The 16,339-nt window shown below is 38.9% G+C and overlaps 1 protein-coding gene across 2 annotated transcripts in view; it reads right to left on the minus strand.

Moving 5' to 3' along the window:
• The window catches only part of POU6F2 (POU class 6 homeobox 2), a 324,761-nt gene that overhangs the window by 82,451 nt on the left and 225,971 nt on the right, over window positions 1–16,339 (minus strand). For both annotated transcript variants that reach the window (XM_069769722.1, XM_069769713.1), the window contains exon 5: window positions 15,997–16,322. In XM_069769722.1, coding sequence (XP_069625823.1) covers window positions 15,997–16,322 — 326 coding nt within the window. The remainder of the gene's footprint in view (window positions 1–15,996; window positions 16,323–16,339) is intronic.

The raw sequence follows: 16,339 nt of genomic DNA on the forward strand, positions 1-16,339 counted from the left end.
ATTTTTACAGTCTAAATTCAATATTTAAAGGGCCAGGGGTCACAGATCTTTATCAAAACACTAAGGCTAAAACTTCATTTTCAGAACCTGTAATTCCTCCTTTGTTTAAAGTCTGTATTGACCTAATATCATTAAAAGTCAAATTTTGCTCATAAAGTCTCAATCCTATTGGAGCTAGCATTTAGATATTTAGGGATTTATGTTAACTGTATATTCTAGAAGCATTTCAACACTTCCTTATATTAAAATTTGTGTTGAGTGACAGGAAGTCATTCAATACCTACATTAAGATTATTCTTTATCCTTGGAAGATACCAATTATTTTTAAAAAAATCTAATCAACCTTCATCATACATATGCTTCCTATGTATCTTATACTCATCTTTCTGTATCAATCATCTTTTAAAAATTTCCCCCTTAAAGTAGCTTAGGAAACATCCTTTCATTTTGCATGATTGCAAAATGAAAATCAGCCAGGTGCAATCCAAACACCAGGCAGCCCTCCCAGGAAAAGTAGTGCTCATGCTATGCTAAAGTGGCAGCTCTCCCATCCAAACAACTGATAGAATATCATGCAACCTATACATTCAGCCCCTCTTCTCCCCAGAGAGAACAAAGCCAAACCCGTCTTAGCTTGCACCTGGAATATTTACAGAGCTCCTTGTGGGCTTGTCTAGCACTTACAGAAATTGTTCATTAAAATTTCCAGTGGACAATTCTCGAACAGAAAAGACATACATAATTACACATAGTAAGTTACAGGCTCATGACCTTTCTCTGCTGTTGTTTAGAATTGTTTCCTTTGTAAAAATTACCCTGTGCATTGGGACAAGTAGGAGGATAAGTTCTCTTTCTGCCCTGATGAACAGTGAACTATTTATATTCCAAGACAGAAAAGTAAAAGCCCTCAAGCATTCATTATTCTGCCAAATCAGGGCACTCACCAGTACGTGGAGACCCTGGTTGAAGCCTCATGTCTGAATTAGGTGCAGTGAAAGGCTTGAACCTGATGCTAAGATACTGTTTCATAAGATGGTTTCACCAGATGCCATGAACAGACTTGCTTTTCAGTGAATCTACAGTTTTCAACAAAAACTAATGAAAAAGAAGTCTTGAGTTGCCTGACTGTTTAAAAGAAGGTTGCTAGGCATTTTGCAAAGGAACAAGCTGTAGGAAAATGAGGGTGGTTATTGCCCTGATGATGACAAATCTCAGTTCTTGAGGTAAATTTCCTTTGCTCAGTGCTGGACCATTTCATTGGCATGGCTGACTTTATTCCATAGGGCAAACCCTGGTCTGTCAGCTGTCAGAAGTGGGAAGTGTACTGATCTTTTCTTTCTACTTTGTGAGGAGTATCCTCCTCAGATCATTACCCCTGTTGCCTTGATGCGCTGAATCACCCCCTGGGAAACTTAAAAACAGCACCCTAATGTGAAGATTATATTCAACAGTGTGCAGTTTTCCGGTTTACTGGAAGAATGTCACATTCAGCTTTTCTAAGCACCAGGTAGTATTTCTGAAGCCCATGGTGATTTCCAGGACAAGGATTAATTTAAAATATATTGTTACAAATTTTTTTGCAAATAAGTTTTAAACATTTTGATGGAAAAATTTATTGAACTATATTATTTCCATTGGAATTGAAACTTTTTGAAAGTGGTGGGCATTTTGATTGCGTTTAGGAAGCATATCCCTCCATAAGCTCCCAAAGAAAGTGTTTTGGTAGTACTGAAATTCCCCAGTTTGGGGCTCTTCATTTTGAATTCAATTTCTCAAATGGCATAGGGGTGCATGTGCATACGGTAAAGTAAAATGGATGACATTAGATTACACAGTTTTATTTCATCCACGTGAACCTTTGTCAGCTACCCTGTTTTTTCTGTTTTCTTTTTCTGGTTTGGAGTCAAATATTTGTTGAGATCATGGAGTATCCTTGGGTCCAATTTTTGCCTAATCCTAGCAGTAAGACTTTCCCCTGTGAAGAAATTACAAAACAGAATACAGCATGTCCAGAAAAAAATCCGCAAATTTCAATATCTGTTGCTCAGATGAGGGGCATGTCTCATCTGAAAATATGGCAACTTTTTTGGACAGTCCTGGAAAACAGAGCAGCATCTGGCTGGCCTTCAGACTTCCAAGTGAGGCTATAACCAGGACTGTGATCTTACTTTTTGTGATTTGGAGTAAAGGATATTGTTAACCTAAAGAAACAAATTAAGGCTTTCAGAATCACACACTGAAGATGAGGCTTGCATGTCCTTATTGATTCACAAAGGTAAATGGAGATGATGTATACAAGTGTTGAGCATTTTAAGGTCCTGTTTAGGTTGATGCTTGTCAAAGAGTATAAAGCCAGAGAACTGGGAGACATTTGTACATTTCACTAGGTGGTTTGAGGGGTTTTTGTAGGTTTTCCATATAAATGAATGCTATGCAAGCCATGGTTACCATGAAATAGGTACACGGTGTCTAGTGCAAAATGGCAGTAATGACTTCATAAGTAATAGCCCCACCAAAGGCATCTCAGATGTATATGCTGACACTTCTAACTGCTATCCTTATTTTTATTTTGTGAATAATTGCTCTTTCTGTATGTGACTGCTTCTTTTTCTGCTGACTCCATTCCCCTTTTGACCTGCAGACCCCTCAGATAAATATCCCAGGGATATCCTTGTTGTGTTTCAAGACAGAGGGTAGTTTAATGACTTGTGAAAGTGTCTGTTTCAGCCTTTAAATAATTTACATGTTACCATGTTTTCCTCAGTAAACTGTGGTAATTTCCCTTCTAGAAATAATAGGTAAACCATTCTTGTAACTTACACTTTATACAACACTACAGTTAGAAAACAAAAAATGGAATTATCACCTGCTTGACAGGATCATCTCTACAGAAGAAAAGAATTAGGGTCTTTTGCTAACAGGAAACTTAAAACTTATTACTATGCTTCACTCAGGTATGTGTGAAAAACAAACAAACAAACAAATATAAAAAGGCAGACTTCTCAGCTGCCCACCTCTCAAGTAATTGGGCTGCTCTCAGGACTCACAAGCAACAGCACATCCCAGGGCAAAGCACATGTACAGTTGCCTTCAAAAGCCTTTTATTTTTCTTTTATTTGCTCACTTGGGGTCTGGACAGAAACTTCCTATGGGTAAGACCCGGCTCACAGACCATCAGTTGCATAGCTTTGATCTAAATGTGCTTTACTGCCTCTTCTAGTTTTCTTCTTGCTGGACTACTGACTGATGGTCTACATACAAGGTTTTGTACTTTTCCTACTACTTTCCTTAGTGTGTTTTTACCAATTTAATCCTTAGTATCATTGAATTAGTGTAAATATGAATTGCTTAGAGGACTTATAAAGCACTTATTATAAAGTTTCTTAATGATGATATCTTAATATGCCTATCTGTGAATTTATACATTTAAGAGCTCAGTAGCTCAGATAAACACAGGATATTGTATGAACCTGGCTGGCTTGGTCTGAATTTTGGCATTTGCAAATTGTCAGTTTCCTATGATATAACCTATAGACACGAGCAAGATTCTTCTAAGAAATCCAGGGGTTGAGATCCGTATTTTTGCGCCTTCAAGGGCTAAGTAATAATTTCTACAGTTCACATCAATGGGAGTGATTCAACCCTTCTGAAAATTAGATCAATGCTTATTCAAGAGACTAGCATTAGACTTTTGCACAGTGTTATTTAATTTTAACTTGTCTACACTCCCTTTGTCCAAAGGCTAATAGAATATAATTACACTAGGCTAGGAAAAATTTGATAATGTTGTAGGCAGCCTTACATTCAAAAATCCCTATTGTCACTTTTGCCCTGATAACTCTGTCAGTTACATACTATTTTATCTCTCAGTCATAATCAAGTGAGATGAAAAATATTCTGAGAAGCAAACGTATGAGGAAACAACAGGAGGTACACATCAACACGAAAGATGCAACAGCCCACCATGCACGTACTAGAGCAAAGGTCTTCATTGCCTTACTATCATAACCATTGGGTTTAAGCCTCTTTTCACAGATGCCAAAGGACAGTTTAAATTAGCTTCAACTATTGCATGACCAGGCTTGATTAAGTGATGGTTTCTGCTGGACTTCAGCATGCTGAGTAATACCAACTCTGGGAACAGTGTAATGGAAAGAAAAAGGACAGGATTTGGAATACATTTGGTGCTTCATTTCTAGCATTTCCTCATTCTCCTCAACTCTTGATGTAGCCAAATATCTTCATATCCACTTCTGAACAAGATTTAGGCTGCAATAACAAAGGTATATGATGAGCATATTTAACTAGCGCAATACTTTTACACAAATTTAAAAGCACTGCCCCAAGAAGACACAAACCTTTAACTAAATCAGTCCTCTACAACAAAATGGTGATTACATTGGGATAATTTCTGTATATACATAACTTTACTACGCATTTGTTTCATGGCATGGATTTAAGTTTGAGAAGCTTCCCTCTCTTTTTGAAAAATTAATGTGAACATTTTGGAAAAAAGAAAAAGAAAAGAAAACCCACATAAAGAGCATTAAAATTCTGGCTCTCCAGCCCCAGGAGCTGATCTTACACATTTGTAGTTAAGTATGTTAGCAACTCTCAGCTGTTTTGCATTGCCTACAAATTACTGATGTTGATACAAGTTAAGACTGAGTTCTAAAGCTGTTTCTCTTACTAGTGAGTGCTTGCTTTTCAACATTTTAAAGTGAAGATGTGAACAAACCTTTGAAAAGTGACTGAATATTTCAATGCCAATATATTTTGCATGTAAAATATAAAAATCTCTGTGTGTTGCATTTGAAATCTGATAAATATTTATTATCAATGCTGTTTGCTTTTAATCTGTTCGGGATATCATTCCTCCAGCTCTTTAGTACTTAAACAAAAATGGCATTTACATTACAATATTGCTTGCCAACAATCTCATTTTCTGGTTTAGTCAGCAGCCTTCATGCTTGATTAGTCTTTAATTATACAAATACCTACATATTAAAAAAGTTTTCTTTTTTTCCATACTTTGAGCATGTAATTATTTTCTCTTGCATGCAATAACCTTTAATTTTAGGATTAAGCAACTGATTCTCCTTAGTATGGATGGATTTTTTCAAGTGTTAAAGCAAATTTGGTTATTGTATTACGAGTAGGAAAATTAACTTTAGGAAAACCTTTCATTAGTGCATTTGACAGCACACTGAGCAGCTGACAGAAACTTCAAAATATTCAATATACTTGAAAACAAAATGGATACCAGTTCTGTGTCCTCTGAAGTCAACAGCAATACTACTCTGAATTCAGCAAGAGAGCGACTGGGGCTATACGATTCCTCTTTGGAATATTCCTTGCTTTTGTAGTACTAGTGTTACAGCAGTACCTAGAAGCCCAATGCACGATCAAGGCCTCATTGCATTATACCAAAAAACTGTAAAAGTTTGCAGTCTAAAGAGATCAAACAATGGTGGGAGAATCAACAAAAGAACAGAAAGACGAAGTGACATGCCAGTCAGTGACAGAGCTGGGACTGCAGTCTGGTGCTCCTGACTCCAACCACCCATTTACTAGAGCATTTTGCTTCCTGATGCAAATTATTTTTCAAAAGTGAATTCGGTAAGCAGAGGCATAACTTGATAATGTGATTAGACCTAGATATGCAGATTGTATGTGGCAGTAAAAGAACTCCCTCCCCTCCTTTCCCTGCAGTTTTTACTCATGAGAGCATTGACTGCCAAGTCTGGGTCTACAGGACTGACATATGTTGTCTCTATACCTGCTTGTACATTTGAAGTACCAGTGATTTCCCCCTAGACATACTCTTTGAATGTCTATGGGGAAAACATCAAGGATTTTTAGAATGGCTTGGTTTTCTCAAGTTTTGTTTATTTTTATATTTGTTTTACATGAACTGAAAATTCTGTCAGACACATTCTGATTGCATGGAGAACATATTTTATAGTCAGAAGAAAGTTAAAAAAAAAGGAAGCTGTAATTCTATAAAGTTGGGGAGGGAGAAGAGGGGAAACCTTCCTAATGGCATATTGAGCTTGCTCCTGTCTCATTTGAGAGCTATGAGAAACCTCGTGCCAACTTCCCTAGTAGTAATGTTAGGTCTCGTTATAAAGTGAAAAGTTGCAGACAGAGGTAGGACGGAAATTTACACAGCATCTTATTCCAGAGTGGTGATCAGTGTTACAATTTCAACCTTTCACAATGCCAATCCTTCTGGGTTTTCTGTGTCTCTGTCCCAGTGGAAAAGGTCAGTAGGAATTAAGGCATTATGAATAACAAAGACATTTTTTTTCTCCCCTCTCCTTCTCCCAACATTTTCCTTTTCCTCCCTAAAATCAGGCCCTATCCCTGAGGAATTATACACTGATGGAAGCTGCACCCTCAGATGAATCCTGGGAAGGTGGTTGACTTCTCCTTACTTGCCCCTATCTGGACCTTGATCCAGTACAGCCCTAGTTCTAATCATCTGCCCCCATAGCCCATGGAGCACCCATGTGTTGGCAGCTCTGCTTGGCACTCTGCAAGGTGTCCCCCACCACCTGGGGAAAGGTCAAGAGGAGATCAGCCCTCTACCACCTCCTGTCATGTTCCAGCTGGAACCAGCATTCCACAAGGATAGCACTGCCCAAACTGGGAGGAGAGCAACAAGAGACAGAGACAGCACTCCAGCTGGGTTTGGCTATCCAAATGGGATTGTAAGGTCACTATGGTGAAAATCATAAGAACATTAGCAACTAAGAATTTTTATATCACTTGTTATCACATTCATTCGGAATCATCTTCTGATACCAATGTATTGGCCATCACTACTACAGAGCACCGCTCTGTACTGTGACTGGGCCCATATTTTAGGGTTTTCCTTATAGCATCTGTATGTTTGCTAAGAGCCTAAGATCCTTCCAGGTCTGACTGCCTCCCTGATGCTTTTTACAAGCATACAAGTATTTCTTAAGAGGTATACAAAGATATTGCAGCAGTGATTGCTGCTTTAAACAATCTCAGCTCCTTTAAGAACCAAAATGCACCATCATCATTCCTTTAGTAAAAGGGATAAACCTAGCAATATATGATGTGCTATTTGCATACATCAGTTTTTCTTTTCTGGAAACTCAGCTTTGCCTTCCAATCTCTTTTACAAACATAACCTAGTTTGGTTCTCCAACTGGAAGCCTCACAGGATATTTGGTCATGTCTAAGCTATCAGAAATAAGTCAAATTCCTGTCCTGCAGGAAATTCTTCTAATTTAAGATCTAATTTCTGATGCAAGTGCAGATGAAAGATGCAATATTGAAATGTTTCAGCAAACAAAAAATTGCATTTGAAAATGGTGAAGTATTTCAGCAGATTTCAAATCATTACCATGAATTAAAATGTTTTCAATTTCTCTTGTTAAATCACTATTTTTTAGGCAATTCAATGTAATAAATTGTTTGTATACAACTTAAGCTGATTTTAAACAAAAGCTATCCTCAGTTCTTTCCATTTCCCAGGCCTAAAATAGAAAATTAAAATGAAATTTGGGGCAGGAGAGAAACCAACTTTGTGGAATTACATCATTGTTGGAAAAGAAAAATCACTTAGAAAATTCCTGATCAGTTTAAGGTACTACAGTATCAAAAAAAAAAAAAAAAAAAAATTGGGCATATTTTAAAGGTAAGACAATTTTTTTTTTTTTCTGAGACTCACAGTGCTCATCTATTTTCATGTTCTCTTTCCTTTACTTAATTTCCTTTCTCAGCTGGTGGCAAATATCTTCATTTCTTGACTTTTTCCTGGATCAGCAGCAAAAAATATGGTGGTGCTACAAGATGGGTTGTCCTAAAAATCTTTCAAACCTTGCTGGTGGAATGAATACTAGGAAACCTGCAGAAGACTTCTCTTCCAGATGAAAATTTTATGGTGGGGCCCCTTAAGACCCACAGTCTATCTCGTTCTAATATGGATTCAACCAGTGATTTGTATGTTTGGGTTTTTTTTTTAAAAAAAAGGTTATAGTAGAATGCAGTATATTTGAAGTACATAATTTAAAAATAAATTTTAGGATCATCACATCTGTAAGAGACCAAGTCTGACTGTTGATTTCCTACCCGCCAGGACATGCCTTCTCATGTGCTGCTATATACCCATTTGCTTAAATGATCCTAATTTCCTCATATCCTAACCCACTAGGAGCTCTTAGAAATACACATTTTCTGACTTATGCCTGAGGTGGTAACCTCTGCCCTTTTAATTTTCCAATTTCCACATAATTAATTGTTGGTTACTTCAAACAACAATAGAAGGTTGGTGGAGAAAGGGGAAAAATGAAACAAGAGGGATTTGGAAAGCTCATGTTTCCAGTGCGACCCCTTGGATAAAAGGATATTTTTTTCTTTTGCCTAATTTGTTTCTAGTTGCAGCACTAAGGTCAGAATAAGCCAAGAGAATGAATGGAATAAACGTCCTGATGGGCTGCCCGAAGCTGCCTGGTGTTACGGATCAGCGTAAAACCAGCTCTCTTTCCTCTGCCTGGGCCGATGTAACTCACTGGAGTGGCAAATTACATCAGACCTACAGCTGTAACCCGACATTATGATTAATTTGATCAGTAATTTCTCCTGTTTTTCATTTTAATCGGTGTGACTATTCTGCTGTGGCAGGTCTTTCAGATCTAATTAAGATAAATTTCAGAGTAAAAGACTTGGCAGAATTTTCGAGTCAAATCCGAGCGTCAAGTGTGAAGACCTGCAGCACCAGTCAATCAATTTCCAGTAAAGACGGCAGGCTGTAACTCAGCAATCAACCCATTAACACTTAAGCAAATTTCATAATCTCCAGGCCTGTGCTTAGTCACTCTCTCAAAACATTCTGGCTACCAATAAAAAAGAAAAAGTATTACTATTTTTTTAAACACCTGCTCTAAACTGCCTCTACTAAAACCATCAACAGAATTCACAAATGGACACTCTGATAGATCTCAGCAATACTGCTGAAAAAAGGCTTAATTTTGGACTTTAAAATACAGTCTGGAATGGCTTTTTTTTCTTTCTTTCTTTTTTTTTTTTTGAGGCAGTACCTAGAAGATGAGCAACCTCTTTTAGGTGCTTCTTTGTACAAGGAGCCTTGAATGATATGACATCAGGGCTATACCACTTCCAGAACATTGCTCCTCAATCAGATTCAACAAGCCCACTAGGTTCTCCGTGTTCATTTGGTCCACTGGCTTCCAAGTAGAAGAATTTTTTTCCCACAGAACTAGAAACCAGTGATGACTTGCAATTTTTTTCTTTTTTTTTTTTTTTGCTTTATTACAAAGGGGTGAGGGGTATGGAAAAATAGGGGGAAATAAAGTAATGTTTTGGGATATTGTCTACTTCCCTGAAAATTTTTGGAAATACGAGTGCAAAGAGAAATTAAGAGAAATGAATGCTAGCAAAACAGATCCACTGGATTTAAAAGAGTATCCGAGGGGCTGTGTCAATTTTTTCTGTCCCTAAGATCCCCAAGGGTCCTCCTCTCTGCCTAGAGAGGCTTTGGAAATAGAAGAGCTTATGGGACATGGATACTTTCCCAAATTTTTCCTGGGAGGATATTATTTATTTATTTCCCCATTTATTAAATACTTCAGTTGCTTTAGGGAGTTTATTAAATGCTCCCATTTCAGGAGCCAGAGCTTGCTAGGCAAACAGTTCCACTTTCCTTCAGAGAATTCTCTAGCAAATGGTTTCCTATATTAGCCTCAGCTTCTGCCCCTTGGGTGCTAATAATGCCAGTTGTTTTGCTCGAAGATTAATTTCCTTTGCTTTAAATGTGAGTCAGACACCAGTACTCCTTGTGCTTCTGAAAATAGTAACACTTGCAGAGTATATTTGGATGGACCAGGCAGCCAGTGCTCCAGCTGAGAGAATGTTTCCTCAGGGAATGAAGAGACTTGCTTATAAAGTCTCTTTGAGAACCCTTAAACATCTCTTTGCTCTGTTTAAATGCAGTATTCAGCAGCTTTACAGTGTGAAGTCCCAATGCCTCAAAGACCCCAAAAAGCAGTGAGCTTCTGAAAGAAGGAAGACAGCTGAGGAGGAGATCTGAAACCCTACTCAGTCCTGTGGATGGATGCAGTCTTACACATAACTGAAACTAGCCTTTCTGTGGAAATGACGCCCATGCATCTCCATGTAGACACGAAGGGTAGCAGCCCTCAGACAAGCTAGCCATGCCAGGAAACCAGCTTGCATACCTCTGCCCTGTGCACTGGGGCCAGGGAGCATGGTACAGCACAGTGCAGAGACACCCGAGTGTCCAGCTAGGACAAACTGCCATCTTGCCTTATCAGAGTGGCCTAGACGGTGGCAGACCCAGAAAGGGTGAGGAGGATCATGGAAGTGCCCAGAAGAGGTAAGAAGAGAAGAAGAAAGGAGGCCCTGGATGCACCGAAACTCAGAGCCAACAATTTCTCAGGCAAGGTTCAAGTTTGTGAACAGTAATGTCTGTGTGGTTCACAGAACTACTGTCGTGCCAGAAGGAACAGCACAAAAACAAAAGGAAGGGACCTGAATCACAATAGCATTTGCAATGGGTAATAGCATGTGTGTGTGTGTGGTACATCAGTATGACCATGACTTTCTAGCTAGTGGAAATTTTTACACAAGTGCTTGCCTCTTCCACTCATGAAATCACCTTTATCAACCCACAAAAATAGCTGAAATATTGTAAGAATACTCAGAAATTCAAAACTGTCAGTAGAACAAGATGTTCAAATCTTTCTGGATCTGATTCAAATGAGCAGGGGATGAAATATGCAACATATTCTCAAAAGTTCACCAAGCTCAACTGAATTTAGCTGAGTGTAGGGGAGTTTCCATGCTATTAGTTTAGAGCTGAGACCTAGGTCTTGCCAGTACCTCCTGGAAATCCACCTAAGATCAGCACTTCAACAGGCTCACTCTAATCAGCTGGTGGGCATGAACCTTCCTGAATAAATGTCCGCTGTACGTGTCTATATTATCTATTGCCTTGTGATGCGCAATATCTCACTCCCTATTGAAACCAAAAATTAGGAAATTTTGGAAAATGTGTTCAAAGCACTGCGCTTGCTCACTGTTTATAAAATATTTCTTTGTCAAACTGATTGCTAAGTAACTTGAGAACAGATTCAGTCATACATTGCACAGTATCATATGCAGGAAGAAGGCTAGATAATTTTAGCAAACCAAAAAAACCCCTCAGTGGGATTACTGGTGTCATAATCTTGATCAAGTTTTCCTGATCTCAGGATTCAATAAGCATGAGAAAAATACAGCAGGTCTTGGATATGATCACAGACATAAAGACAGCCCATGACTATAGGCCTTGCAAACTTATCCCAGCTGCCTTCCTCAAACCAACAGACACTTGGTTCTTTCTTTTGTATGTTAAATATATGTAAATTATCAAAGTGTCACTAAACACTGAGATTTCTTTAACGTAGATTTTTCCTTAATGAGAAGCTAACCAGTGAATGAGGTTGTGGGGGAAGGGAAAGGGCGGTTTGGTTTTTGTGACTGTTGGAGCCTCAGGCATCTGTGGACACATTCTCTCTCATTTACAGTGAGTGTTTCAGCCTTTCTGCTTTTCTTTTCTCCTTTGTTATAAAAGTGTTGAGGTTCCAAATACATTATTTAAGATTAGTATGAAAATTTAATCTGAAAGAGGTTCTGGTTTTGCTATCCTAGAGTTTGCTATTACTTGGAAGATTTTTCTGCTGTTGTCATCTCCTCACTTCCCTTCTTCCCTCCTTTTATTATTGTTTTTTTCTCACGCATCATCTTCCGTCAGCTGCAGTTGTTGTAGGTAGGCTTCTATAACAAAAAGGTGCTTTAGGAAAGAGTTCTGAAAACGGTCAGAATAATTTTACAGTGGGGCAATCCCTGGGGGATTTCCTGTTTGTCTGTTCCTATTCGCACATGAACAGAACAGTAGAAATCATTGGGAATTCTTCTATTCTTATAGTGCAGCTCTCCCTTTGTAGATCTAGCTGTGGGTACGTTCATCTTATCCATAGCACTAAAACATACAGTGAGTGTCAGCACCAGAAGCTAACCTCCATTTGGAGCCAGTTAAATATATGTTGCTGATACAAAGTGCCTTATTCTGGTAGTCAAGCAGAATAATTGGCTCCTTAGTACTTGGCTCATCTGATTTTATACAGCATATAATCAAGATCTTATGGCTCCAGAAATTTAATTGAATGGAAACCCTGTAAGAGGTGCTAACTATGCTTTGAAGTTGCAACATGCTGACCATTCAAGAACCTGTGTAATTTGCCATGTAATAACACTAAACATTCACAGGAGAAGCATATTTGGAGAAGTGTATTTTCCCAGAAGTAAAGGCTTCAAAGTCCCTGATATGCAGCATCAGACAGGTTGTCTTTCACCTCTGGATTCCTTTGTCTAAATCAATTGATGCAATGAAAGTAAAAATCAGACTACGATTATCTATATGAGGAATTTCACCATTTTAAAATGAAAGGATGAAAGTCTTCCGTCATCTACCTCACCCACCACCTCCTGAAACACAGCTCTGCTTTGGAAAATTCTCCTCTGGTTTGTTGCCTTTTGCAAATCAGCGATGACTCTGGTTCTGCAGTGTTTTGCTTTTACCAGCATAAATCTAGAGCATCATCACTAATGTCAGCACAGAATCCAGGCACTGGAACCTAAAGTGAGGTTTTTCATCTTTCTACACAATCATTAAAAGACTTCCTAAAAATAATAGTTTTGTAACTACAATCCAGCCCACTGAACTGAGTAAAGAAGAGTGATAAAATTAGAGCAGAGTATTACAGAACAATCTGACAAGAATCGTTCTGAGACTTTTAGCTGGTGTACAATGCACTGGTATTATTAATTTCTGATCAGCTAGCAAAAGTACCTCACCCAGGTATACCTAAGCAAGTCACTTTCATTTAATTTGCCTTCTGAAGGACATGACAGCATCTGTACATTTTGAGATGTAATTGCTGTTATCCTTCAGAGTTTTTTGAAACAAACACAATCATCCTCCTGAATTACTGACTTTCCATGACAATTTTTTGAGGTTGCATTGTTCTAAACTAATATCTTTCAGACAGATCCTGAATAATGTAAGAGGATAAAGCCCACATGAAAAAATCAAGAATTCAGAAATGAAATTTAAGCTGTCAAACTTTAACTTAGTTGATCTTTATTCCCTTAATATTCTTCAAACAAAACCCATTTCATTCTAGTTCATAAAGAACATTACCTTAGAGGCCATAATATCTCTGAATTTTGTTCTAGGTCGATTTTTAAGTTAAAGCATTAGACATTAAAAAAAATCCACATTCTAAGTAGCTATTATGAACTGGATATATGAACTGCTGTGAAACGTGTGCTCCCTCCTTTTTTTTTTCTTTTTTTTTTTTATGTTTGTGCAGAAGAAAAAAATTTCAGATCCAGTCCTCAAGCTAGATGTACGGGGGTAAAAAACCTTTTCACTGCAGGGTTTAGAATGCAAAGCCAAATTTCATAGAGATCTTACCACTGCTCTGCTTCAGAAAAGTACCCAAACACATCCTTCAACCATATATAAAGTGCAACAGCAGTTCCTCTAGAAATATTTCTGAGCGTCCCTTGTTTGCATATTTAAGAGTCTCACCATTCTCAGCAATATGACAGACCATGTTTCAAGTTCTTTAGCATTTCTTAGGGAAGCTTAAGAAGTATTACACTTGCTGTAGAAATGCTGTAGAAATAGCTAGAAGGCCAAACTAATGGCCCTACACACATCACTAAGGTGAGGCCTGAAGTACCATCCTGAATTCTGGCTTCTCTTCTGGATGTCAGCACACAGCGTATTTGTATCTGTGAACAAACTTTGGGTTTTCATGGCTATTTAAATGGCAAGAATCAGAGAGGAAAGAACATTAAAAATACTTATCCCCCAATTTATTAGTAACTCTTTAATGTTGAGCCAGAGCTGACAGCTAATGACTTCTAATTCCTTGACTGTTCTGAAAGTGTCCCAGTCACGCAGCTGGCTTAGCAGTACTGGCTGAGCTCAGCCCAGTGGGAATGCCAGACCTCTCATGCTAGTGTCTTTCATTAACTCTAATCTCAGTTCCTAAAAGGCTTAGGGGATAGTGTTTGAACTAAAACCACCTCAGAGTACCTCATTCCCTCCTTCCACTTCTGTTGAGTCTGCCACATCCAGACTGCCCTCAGAAGGGTAGTTGTGAAGATAAGCATGCTAAAGAGAGCAATGTGCCAAGGTATCTCCATGAAAACATTGACATTGGCACCTCCTGTGCAAGGAATTATTGGTTTTACTTACTTCTATTGTACTTCTGCAAGTGAGATGTGACCCTGGAGAGCTAACAGTAGAAAGTGCTTCTACTGGCCTGTACCTGTAGGTCACAGATGAGACTGGAAGTACTCCAATTCAGTTGAGATTCACCCTGGGACCAGAGGCTGTATGAGAGCTAAGACTTCAGATTCAGCGTTAGTACAACCCTCCTGAGATATGTTCACTAAGATAATCCAACTTCCTCCCTACCCCAACTCTAACTTATGTGTGCATTTGCTTTGTTTGGAAAACTGAATGCCTTTTGTAGCACAATATTTAGCAGGCAGTTTTAGCAACATATAGCATATACAGTTAGTGTCCATACATTACAGCTGTACTAAGACAATAAAATGTAACAGAAGCTCCTCTGGAAATATTCCTGTCTGTCAATAATCTGCATACTAAAGAGTCCCAAAGCACTCACTAGCATGATAGACTGGGCATTAAGTGGTGCCTAAGTAACCCTTAAGACAATACACAGAAGAAGCTCTAGGAACATTATGCTCTACTATAAGCAAAAGCTCAGGAAGCAAGGACACCTCTCTTGTGGACTTTTAAGTCTATTATCTAAACCATTAAAAAATCAGATTTGATGCAATTTAGTTGAAGCTCAGATTAATGCAGGTTTAACTGGCCACATGGCAAACACAGCTTCTTGTAAACCAATTCCCTTAATTGTTTGAAAAAGGATTTTTTAATTACTAAGCTAATGCAGTTTAATTTCTGCAGGAAATGGAGCCGAATCCATCAGTGTGGATAAAACCTTTAAAGTGGGGTCTCAAAATTTAGAGAATAAAGTGAATAGAGACTTTGCTGGTTTCTAAGTGCAGTTCAACTGCCCAGTTAAAGACACTCTGCTCACTTCACAGACCACCCTGGTGTTTATTCAGACTCATACTTGTGGGTACTGTCAAAGCTGTTCTTGCAGGACGTGAATATAGCATGACACATGTAGTGCGAGAAAACCCAAGTAAGAAATTAGGACCACTGGATCAGAGCTCTTCTGTTTCTGCCTGGGAATTCCAAGACAGGCAGAGCCCAGCATTAGTGTAGGTGCCACAGATGTTGGTCTATTAGAAAACATCTGTGTCATTGGAGTGAGCATCTAGGAAAGGCATTAACTGGCATTCTTAGCTTTGGAATATATACTGAGACTCTTAACAGAAGTATTTGATTCTTAGCAGGATAAATGTTGGGACTGTCATTTTAAGAGGAAGGATAACCCATCCATCCCTTGCACATATCCACCAGCAGAAGCTTAATTTCTTTTAGGAACAGTCAGGATCATCTGCTAATGAACAGCTAACTTTGCTGTCCTCATAAGTTACCACAAAGGGTGAATGACTGCTGGACGAATGCCATTTGCAAAGGTCACATGCTGAATCCATGGAAAAAATTACATCATTTTCTATGGGTTATATGATATGGACTTTAAAAGCAAAAGAGGAGCAGACTAGGACCATCATTAGTTATGCTTTTCTGGTTTATCAGGCCTTTTAGCTGTTCTAAGCTGCATGCCTTAAGGATTAACTAATACGAGGTAGAATTTCTCAGCCTGTATGGTCAGAAGGTGTAACCTTCACATGATTTCCCCTTGCAGGGGGAGAGTATGCACTTTCTGTTGTTAGACCGTCAGAGACTTGTACATAGCGTCCTACCTGCAATGGATTTGGTGAAGTAAGAGGAGATGGAAGGCCATGCCCTGGTGACTGGCTAGGTTTCTGGGGGGAGCTGGAGGACTGTGGGGCTGGAGGCGGTTGGCTCTGGCTCTGGGACTGTGTTTGGTTCTGCTGTGGTGGTGCTGACGGCTGTGGCTGCTGGGTCTGCTGGGGTGGCTGTGGAGTCTGTGCCTGCTGACCTTGCTGCTGCTGCTGGCTTTGCTGCTGTTGCTGTTGCTGCTGCTGACCTTGTTGCTGCTGCTGTTGATGCTGGAGCTGCTGAAGATGCTGAAGCTGTTGAAGCTGGGAGTTCAGGGATGAGGTAGCTGTGAATTGAAGAGAA

The sequence above is a fragment of the Haliaeetus albicilla genome, chromosome 2, assembly GCF_947461875.1.
Source record: "Haliaeetus albicilla chromosome 2, bHalAlb1.1, whole genome shotgun sequence".
NCBI classification, from domain to species: Eukaryota; Metazoa; Chordata; class Aves; order Accipitriformes; family Accipitridae; genus Haliaeetus; species Haliaeetus albicilla.